Source organism: Eucalyptus grandis, chromosome 11, assembly GCF_016545825.1.
Source record: "Eucalyptus grandis isolate ANBG69807.140 chromosome 11, ASM1654582v1, whole genome shotgun sequence".
Lineage (NCBI taxonomy): Eukaryota > Viridiplantae > Streptophyta > Magnoliopsida > Myrtales > Myrtaceae > Eucalyptus > Eucalyptus grandis.
The window spans coordinates 43,055,540-43,066,255 of NC_052622.1; the positions used below are offsets into that span (position 1 = coordinate 43,055,540).

A 10,716-nucleotide genomic window follows, 5' to 3' on the forward strand; every position below is an offset into this window, starting at 1 on the left:
TCAAATCGTCGTGACCATAGAAGGGAGTAGAACAGTAGATGAATTTGCGGAGAATGGTTCATGATCATGAAAGGATTTAAATTATGATCTTCTTTTGTGTTCCATTTATTGAATATTTCACCAAAGAAAATGACTGTTCATCAAAGAGGCTGTCCTGCGTAATAATGGTGCTCAGAGAGCCTGCTGATGTCGGAGTAGCCAATTTCAGATGGGCAGGGTGAAGGCTGTTTTGCCGAAATGGGGTTTCTATAGATCCACCCGCCGGGGGGTATCAATTCCTCGGTCATAAGCCGTCGTAACCACGTGGTTTCTAACAATTCTTATACAAAGTGGCGTAACACATAAAAATTTACGATCAAGGTGGGAGATTTTCTTGTCTGATGGAATGGCTACCGATGTCTTGAGAACCATTTACTCAGAGGGATTCCAGTAAGTCCCTCGGCAAGAGTAGCTGCATAAACAGAGAATACCTTTCCAGAATAGAGAATTGCAGAAATAGACCAAGCAGATGTTTTGCATGTTATGAGCATTGAATTACCATCCATCTAATTTGGCCCTAGTGAAGAAAAAGAACTTCAATTCATGTTTTCAGTTATATTACTTCCCTGATCATAATCAAGGTTGATTAAGTCATAGATTCGAATTATAGCTCGCATCAACATAAAGATGGAGGACAAGACCACACCCTATGGCTAATTTCTACCAGTCCTGTTTTCATGGTTAGTCACATAGGCCCTCAGAGAAGGCGACTGGGTCAGGACATCAGGAGTGACTGTGGTGTTCTGAGTCCCATTCTTCAGCATCATCCTCCTCCTGGCTATGTAACCCCTGACCCAAGGAGTCACATCCTCATTGATCTTGATCATGATGAAGAAGACAATGCGGTATATCACGATCATGCTGAAGAGCACCGTGAGGTCTACCCATTTCGATCGGCTCACGTCTATCTGAAACACGTTTACCAGAATATACTCTCCTGGGATCTTGGGGAGGTCTGGCGACTGGTTGTCGAACAGCAAGCCCTTCAGGTCGTTCTGGTATTGCCCCTGGAACAATTGTCCGACTGATTTTAATTATCTTAAGAATATTTTTCTTTCGAGTAATGAGATTGATGAAATTTTCATCCTTTACCTGAAGAGCCCAGAAGTGGAAACTGATATAGGACATTGGATACCGCCACACGGGCTTCGGGATGTCCTTCGGGAGCCTGAAGTAGCCGGAAACTAGCATGAATATGCCCTGGAATAAGGAGCAAGTATTAGGTGGACTTGAAATTGAAAAGAGATACATGATTGGTTGGTGAAGGAGTTCAGCTCAAATCACTAGGCTGCATTTTATGCTAGTTTCAGCAAATTCAATTCTCAAGAGCAATCGATGCAGAAACAAGTTACTTTGAACACTATTGTAGATTTCTGAAAGGAAGGGCTAGTTTTTCCTAAGTCAAATAACTGGATAATGATTCAAAACTTATATATGCAATGTATTGCAGACTCATTCATCTGTGTCGAAAATAAAATCGACAGCAATGAATAAGAAACCTGAATTCCAGCCCCTATGATGATGCCCATGAGGAAGTTGGGGACCACGCTGGCGATTGCCATCATCAAGCTCTCCACAACAGTGACGCTCGCGTAAAGGGACAGGACAAAGAACAGGTAGTGTATGAACCCAGGGTGGAGGTGAACCATGAAGTAACAGATGGTCCCCGAGAGGAACGTGATCAATATGAGGAACGGCATTGCAGAGAATGTGTTGCTGACGACGAATGCGGTGACACCGTAGTGGCCGTTCATTCTCTCCCTTTGGAAAACCTGAAGATGTTTGGACCGTTATGTACAGTTTGGTCTCATAGCCATCGATGGTCTGTGAGGCGTAAGGAAGTGAACATCACCTTCATATCTTCTACAAAAGATGGAAATCCTCCAATTGACATAAACGTGACAAAGCCAAAGACGAAAGACGCACAGGCACCTCTTGCCTGTATGACAACCGAAATCGAGAGATCAAAAGGCATTAGCCATAGGTGATACTTCCTTAGATAAGGTGAAACGGGGAAAAAACCGATTAATCGTCCACCAGTCGTGAACTGTAAACAGAGCCGAGAATGCGAATTTTAACATACCAAGATTGAACTATAGCCGGTCCCTACATTCAGATAGATCGTGCCGATGCAGATTGTGACCAGAACATAGATCACGAGCCTCAGCCAGTAATACCCAAAGTCCCTCGACATGTTAGTGAAGGAACGCTTGGTCAAGGCAAAAGCTTGCATGAAGAAACTAGCCTGACTGCCTCCTGAATCGAGTATCGTTCCTTTCTGCAACAACATGGTATGGAGGATACATTAAACCAGAAGACTCCACAAGAAACGGTCATGATGGGAAAGAAGTTGAGTAGCGTATACAAGAAACGGAAGCTGACTTACAACTCTGGACATGTCCTCGACCTTTTCTTGAGTCGAATAGTAGTGTTGGGAAGACCGATAAAAATCAATGAGAACTTGGGTAGCTTTAGCTGTGGTAGTCCTATCCAAAGGATCATCACTTGCCAAAACCTGCGTCAATCATCGGAATTACTTCGTCCCAGTTTAGAATAACATGATTCATCGATTGCAACACTAAGTTCTGAGAAGCTTTGATGGGCATACAATGCACACATATAACTTGAGATTTGAAGAAAAGAAATTTGTGTACCTTATGTTTCATAGACCCCTTGAGAGTGGCTTTGACTTTATCAAAGTCAGAGTTGATGCATCTGAGGAAATGATCAGATGGATTCCTCAGAGCAGGGCACGGGAATCCAGCTTGAGCAAAGAACTGCAGCATTACCAAGCGTCATGTAAGGCTCAAGAGCAGTTTTGAAACATCAGAACAATTCCGTGTCTTGAGAACGAGAATGGATCACCTCGTACGCTTGTGAAGCAGGACCAAAATAAACGTTCTTTCCACCGGAAAGAAGGCACAGCCTATCGAACAGCTCGAAGACTTCGCTGCTCGGCTGATGTACGGATGCAATCACGGTCCTGCCATCTCTTGATAGGCTGCGTAGTGTCTGGGTCACGAAGAAAGCTGAAGCACTGCCATAAAATTTGACTTACAAGGAGTAAGTTCAAGTTCAATCTACTATATACTTTCACGCTGATTTCCATGTTTACTACATTACAGTCGAGTTTGCCTATAATTATGATTAAATCAGCACCTGTCGAGGCCGCTGGTGGGCTCGTCGAGGAAGAGCAACCGAGGGCGCATGAGGATCTCGAGGGCGATGCTGACGCGCCGCTTCTCCCCGCCGCTGATCCCGCGCAGGTGCCAGTTCCCAATCACTGTGTCAGCACAGTCCTGGAGGCCCATCTCAATGATGGTGCCCTCGACCAGCGCCCGCTTCTCCTCCCACAGCATTTTGTCCGGCAGCCGCAGCCTCGCCGAGTACATTATCGTCTCCCTCACCGTCAGCGTCCCGATCAGCGTGTCATCTTGCGTCACGTACGCCTACATCAAGCAAAATAACAAAAAATTATCAATCGTACACTCGCATACAGAATCGAAACCTTACGCAACACGGCGACCTCATGGTCAGAATTTGCATCTGCTTTCTAAAATATTAAGATGTGAACACTTCAAGAAGTCAATTTCTATTGCGCCTCCAAGATGCGGAGCACAGTGCTCCTATGGAATGACAGGTCTTTACGGTACTTTCAGCGCGTACTCCACTTTCCTCATGTACAGAAATGTGGATCCTACACTTGCTGGAGACTCATTAACTATGAAGGACAGCGTATCCATAAAGAGGAAATTCTCCGGCAGGCTCTCCTTAAGAACAATCAACTGTGCAATGTAAGTTCCCAACCAAGGGGTACCATCTTCTAACTCCTCATTCAATCCACCAAATGAACCGGACACCTAAAACGTCACATCTGAATCCGACGAATACTGTCCAACTTTCTTTAACTGTGCCTGACCTAAATACTTTGTCCTGACTTCGCTTCGGTTCAGTTCTTTAAGGACGATGATCATTTAATTGACCATGTCTCATCAAGTACCATTCTTGGCTTAATTACAAATAGCCTCAAACAGCCAAGTTCCAAATGAAACGGAGATGATTAACCTACACGGTCGAAACATCCATCGTCTGGTTGGTCTTATTATAATTTCTTAACCGCTGTCTTTAATATTCATAGAATCGTCGCTGTTTGAAGGGGAAAAAAGAAAAGGATGGTAAGAGTAGCCAGATTACTCACAGCACTTCCAAAGGACAGCTTGGCCTTGCGGCCATTGAGCAGGATGGTGCCGGAGAGGAAGGTGTTGGCGGCGAGCCGGCTCGCGAGGGCGTCGAGGAGCGTCGACTTGCCAGAGCCGGATGGCCCCATGAGCGCCGTGAGCGTTCCCGGCTCGGCATACCCCGTGAGCCCGTCGAGCACCTTCAGGGCCTCCCCATGCCCAAGTGTCGCCGTCACAGTCAGGTCCCGCCACGCCAGCCGAGCCAACACGTCGCCGCCACCGTGCTCCAGGTCGTGGCTCCTGCCCCTCCACAGCGTTTGGCTCAGCGGGCTCAGCCCGATCACGAACCCTCCGTTAGTACAACTAGAAGCACCATTGTCGTCGTGACTGTTACCGTCGTTCGCGTTGCTGGTTCCATGCCAACTCGCTTCAATCTCCATCTAATTTAGAGAGAGAGAGAGAGAGAGAGAGAGAGAGAGAAGGATGGTGTGAGAGGGTGAGAGAGATGGAAGTGGAGAGAGTAGGATGTGAATGAATGCAGTGGAGAGAGAGAGAGAGAGAGAGAGAGAGAGAGAGAGGGAAGAAAGAAATGAAGAGTTTGTGACGCTATTTTAACATGTATTTTCATGCAAAAGGAGCCTGCAACTGAAAAGGTTCATGACCAAAATGGACGAACCTTCGGCCACGCAAATGGCCAGAAGCTCTCGATGCCTTTTTGTCAAGGAGAGGAAAAGAGCAGCATACGACTCTCGATGAGCAAGAGCAACTCCTTCTATCTTGAAAATTTTCTTTTCAACTAGTCTCTCTCTCTCTCTCTCTCTTCTTTTTGTCATGGAGAAAAAAAAGCAGCAACTTCTTCTATCTGGAAAATGTTCTTTTCAACTAGTCTCTCTCTTTCGCCAAAAAAAAAAAAAAAAAAAAAAACTAGTCTCTCTCTCTCTCTCTCTCTCTCTCTCTCTCTCTCTCTAGGTTAAAACTCAGGAACGTGTTCCTTCTTTCTTCCTCTTTCTTGAACTTGGAATTGGACTCGCATGGTAACATTGATGGATGCTGGTGGGTGTTGGGTAGGGCCATTCAATGCGACTTAACCGACCCACCGTGAGAAACCCTAATGAAATTATTATTAAACCCTAGAAGAACCAGTTTGTCCCGCGACGGCGACAGAAGAGATCAGAGGCTTTCGAGCTCTTTTGGTGCTAAGGGAATTGAAGAGGGTACCTAATATGATGATCCAGTGCAATTCAAATGGCAACCCTAGTAATGTCCATTCTCAAATTGTTGAGGAAGAGATAGAGAGAGGTGGGGCTTGCGAGATCAATATAGCAAGCGATACGACATACTATTATTGGGGCTTGAATCGGGTTCATTTAGAATGCTGTCTTGCAATCGTGCACATCGCTTCACATACCCATTTCGAACGTTGGATTGGATGAGCCACGTGTCACTTATTACATCCGTTCAAGCCATTGGACCTTACTCTCTACTTCTGGATACTTGCTAATACATGGTTTTTTGCTAGAGCTTTATTTTACTCGGTAAAATTATACGCATGTGATGCTGGTCCCGTTAGAACCATTTCGTATTGCCCGGGCGGGACATATAGATAGTTTTATTTTGATTTGATCTCGTTAGTAGCCGATGAACCCGAACGAGATTGCAATTAATACCTTAAGACCATCTCTTGAATATCCCAAAATACAATCCGATTCAGAGAGAGAGAGAGAGAGATTATGATAAAGAGAGTTTTTAGTTTGGTGGTCGACCTTGAACTCGGGTGGGGTTCGATGTTTAGATGGATGGCGAAACCTCGGCAGCTAATTCAATGCCACGTGGACGCTTCGACGGCGCAGTCCCGACCAGGCCGCCCGCGATCTCGCCACGTCGTCGCTCTTCGGATGGTACAGGAACCTCATTTATGCATGGTTCCTTATCAATTGTCAATATCGTGTCGTGGTAACACGCGGACGTGCGCCCCCGATCTTGGCTCACTATCGTCCGTCCTAATTAAAAGGAGCCACCTGGTCCAAAATCCTCATCAAAAGCTTAAAAAAAATGAGAAAAAAAATGGAGAGAAGACTTTTTATATCAGTTTCTCGATGATCGTACCTATAACGTTGTGCGGGTGGGAGCATGGTTTGATGGTAAAATCTGAAACCTGAGAACATAACCGATGAAACCTATCTGGTTTTAAGTTTTAAGACATGTAGAATAAATTTCAGGTTTAAAAAATTGGGAAATTTGTTTCGATGAGTAGAATCTGAATTCTACATTAATGAAATTTGGAACTTGAGACCTGTAACCTAAAACTTGAAACAAGTTTTGTGTTTTTGTTGATTTATATTTTCGCACAATCTTGCAGTAGTATTTATGACATTTGATGATGAGTATCTAATCAGGAAAATTGTTTAAAAAGTTCTAAATCTATTGTACTTTTGCTAATTCAGTTATAAATATTTTAATTTTGCCAATTGAGTCATAAACCTTTTTCACTTCTTGTCGATTTAGTTAGTCCGGCCAATTTTGGCCGGAAAATGCTGACGTGGACGCTAGCGGTGCCGCATAGGACTGCTGGCGCTGACGTGGACAATTTTTAATAATATTTTAATATATTTTTAAACTTTTTGATTTTTGTTGTTGTTTCCTTTTCTTTTTTTTTTGGGCTTTTTCACAGGCGATGGCTAGCCACAGCCGGCTGGCCTCGCCCGCCACAGGTGAGGCCCGATCGAGCGAGGAGGAGCATTGGTGAGGGGAGCCCTTGCCTAGGCGCGGCTCGAAAAGGGTTGCTAGGGCGAGGCCGACCCTCCCCAGGGCCGGGCGGCCTCATCGGTCATTGGCCGAGCGATGGCGACGCCGTGCGAGGCCACCTTGGCCTTAGCAAGGGCTGGCCTCACCAAATCTGGTGAGGGGAGCCCTCGCCGAGGCTCGCCTTGGCCCAAGTGAGCGTCAACCTTGCCCCTGGCCGGGCAGGCGACGGTCGGCCACGAGCCAACGCCCGCTCGGCCGGGGAGGGCCGGCCTCGTCAAATCTGGTTTGGGCAAGGCCAATGCTTGCTTGGGCGAGGGCGAGCCTCGACGAGAGCTCCCATTGCCAGATCTGGCGAGGCCGCCCTAGCCTGGGGGAGGGTCAGCCTCACGCAGGCAACCCTTGTCGAGCTGCGCCTGGGCGAGGGCTCCCCTCGCTGGTGCTCCTCCTCGCTCGACCAGGCCTTGACTATGGCAGGTGAGGCCAGCCAGCCGGCTGTGACCAGTGGCCGACCACTGGAAAAGGCCAAGGAAAAAAATAAAAGAAAAGAAAAAAGGGAAAAAACAAAAGAAAATTAAAAATTATTCACGTCAGCGCTGGTAATCCTACGTGGCACTATCGACGTCCGCGTCAGCATTTTCCAGCTAAAATTGGCTGAATAGACCGAATCGGCAAGAAGTGAAAATGTTTATGACTCAATTGGCAAAATTAAAAGGTTTAGAATTGAATTGGTAAAAGCGTAATAGGTTTAGGACTTTTTGGATAATTTTCCCGTATATAATCTATAACCACTAGTTTAAGCTTCCATTTTATGATTGACTTTTACTTTGTTAATGTTTCATATTTTTTGTGTGTCTAAACATAAGTTATAGTCAGTGAATTATTATAGCAAGTGGTGATAATCAAATGTGATAATTCATTATAATCATTCAATTAATAATACAAGTAAAACATGGGTATACCTTGGAATTTATGATTGTGTAGATTCTAAGTTTTAGGATATGTATAGTAGGTTCTAGATTCCAAAATATGAGGAACTCTTTTTAACAGATAAATTCCAGGCTGCAAGTAGAACCTACACAGAACTTGGAGCTGTTCACCCCTAACGTCTTAAGTCTTGTATTGAATTGGAGAGATTTTATCGAGTTGTCAATATATAATATCGCTCTCCAAAATTATCACGACCTTATGATGCTCTTTATGAGAGATCGGTCCGTGCGGGTCAAGCCAATCGATTAGTGAGTGGTATCAAAACGGGATTCTCTTTAGTAGTAATGAATGATTTAAGGCTTTGACAAAACTTATACCGAACCCTGATTTAAGGAGGTTGGAAGCGGTCTATGATGTAAGAGGGCCCAGACAAGATGTTGTTCCTAGCCATCCTGAAAACGTGAGCAACACGCCCAATGTCTGGGGCGGAAGAAGCTTGTGATACCATAAGTGCCACAACAGATTGGGAATGCCTTGTTTGGTGACTCATAAATGAGATCGTCTATCCCGAATAGTCGCCTATCTAGGCTATTCACTTGAGGGCTTAGGTCCATATGATCGGCCTGGAAGGATATAGCACTAGATCCGCCGCGAAGCCGGGTCTATATGGTTCTCTTTTTGTCAGTTTCGCCAATGTAATCCGATTTCGGTCGTGTTAGAACGGTTTATTCACGTTTTTTTGGCTGGTATCATGAAATGCATTTGATTTTTGGAATGATCCCCAAATTCAAAGCGTGTATGCCATGACCCTATTAATGAATCCTCATCAATATGCAATGATCCATGACTATGATAGGCCAAAGACCAAGACGAATAGAAATCTCTAAATAGATAGCTGAACGCATGATCAATCAATAGTGAAGAGCTATTCCATTTCCGATCTTATACTCCAATTGTCTTGCCAAAAAAATAAAAAATAAAAAGTATTTTCTGAAAAATAGTTACTTATATTTCTTTAAAAAAACGATTGCTTACGAAAATGAATGAAAGAAAAATATTTATATTATCCACCAAAATATTTAACATAAAAATTGTTGATGATGAAATATTTTTCATTAATTTATCAAATAAAGTGATATAAGTAATTTTTTTAGGGAATTGTTTTTCAGAGCAATTATATTTCGTGAAATACATGAATTCCTTATTCTCTTACCTTTCCTTACTATTTCCTTTGCACGCGACACTCATGATCTCTTGCCATTTTGCCACAAAAAAAGGATGCATCACTGCTAATAGCATTGACATTGTGCTGACTTGAGATTTTCATCATGTTTATAAAAAGGGGAAAATTACAAAACAAAGTTTATGAAGCTGTTGTTAATTACTATAAGGTGGGAACATTTAAGCGGTGCAATTATAATTCGAAACATAAGCTCCGCTTCTTTTGCCGAACATAGATTATTCGAAAAACCTTCTTCTAAAAACGGCGATTTCTATGCTTATTGATATGAATAAATGATTTTTTTTTTATCAAATATGAAAATGTTTAGACATAAATTGCTATCGATAATGAAAACATTTTCAATCAACTACTTATTTCAAGTGATATAAATGATCATTTTTAGAAAAATAATCTTCAAAATATTCATTTACCGCGAAACAAGCAGAGTCATAATATTCTTTAATTTTCTCACAGCATGAACTGTTCATTTTTCTCAATATCACCTTTTTGCAAGTGCCTCGGATTAGTCATCTAACGGAGCGGCGGTAGCGTAACCGCAATTCGGATGAAGTCAAGATCAAGCATCAACTCCTTCACTAAGTGAAATCAAATTATCGAAACGTACGAGGCTACGATGATATAAATTCGGGGTGGACACCAAAATTCGACAGTCAGATTTTTCCATGGTTGCCTGTGCTTTTGCTTGATTTGCAGACCGCAAGACAAAATGGCCCAGGCCCGTATCAAAAGCCCATGGAAAAGAGGTCCGGACTCCAGAGCGAGTACGGCCCAAATCAAAGCCCAATACGGGACGAGGGTGTCCCTCTGATCCGCACACGTGTTCCCACTCCGACCGTTGATCTGGCTCGATCCTTTCCATTGTCGACAGCTTGGGCCAGCACTCAGCAGTTTGAACAGGCTACTTGGGCTATGCCCGTGGATGTATTGTCGATACAATTACTATCCTACCCTCGCTTCTAAAAGTATCTCTCGCTGTAAAATATGAATCTTTTCTATCTTGTAAATTATCTTGCCAAACAGGATTTCTACTCTCGCCGAAAATTTACTTCCATCAGTTGATAATTCATGTAACTTGTGAAAAGGTGACTTAGCAAAATGTTGGAGATACTATTGTTATACCCGCAATTGAAGTTGAAAGGTCTTCCTATTCTTCGTCCTAAGAGTGTTGATGTGATGTCACGCAAGTGGGACCATGACTTTTATGCTTATCCCCTCTCCACGTGCCCAAAAAAAAAAAAAAAAAAAAAAAGAAGAAGAAGATAGAGAGAGCAACTTTCTTAAATGAATAAAAAGGAGGGGCCTTTTCGTAAAACTATTTTTTTGTCCGTTTCGAATTTCTATCCAGCAATTGCCATTCGTCGTATTCGATACGGAAATAACGTATGAGTCCAATTGATGGGATCATAAAAGATAGAGATAGAAAGATTACGTGTCTCAATTAAATCATAAAGTCTATTATAATTATTTACGTTTCGTACCAAATCTCATGAATTTTAAAAATGAACGAAACAAACGATCGGAACAGTAGATCACTCGTCATACTTTTTTAAATCAAATTTTCTCTCTCCAAAATAAAATACATCA

The 10,716-nt window shown here is 43.2% G+C and overlaps 1 protein-coding gene across 1 annotated transcript; it reads right to left on the reverse strand.

Moving 5' to 3' along the window:
• Positions 1–560: 560 nt before the first annotated feature.
• LOC104425895 (ABC transporter G family member 11) lies at positions 561–5,035 on the reverse strand. The gene is made up of 11 exons (XM_010038759.3): positions 4,894–5,035; positions 4,238–4,657; positions 3,199–3,488; positions 2,905–3,076; positions 2,694–2,816; positions 2,426–2,554; positions 2,123–2,317; positions 1,892–1,978; positions 1,539–1,811; positions 1,132–1,239; positions 561–1,046 (listed from the first exon to the last, which is right to left on the reverse strand). The coding sequence occupies exons 2-11, from the start codon at positions 4,655–4,657 to the stop codon at positions 693–695; spliced, it is 2,151 nt and encodes a 716-aa protein (XP_010037061.1). The 5' UTR covers positions 4,894–5,035; the 3' UTR covers positions 561–692.
• Between the last annotated feature and the right edge of the window lie 5,681 nt (positions 5,036–10,716).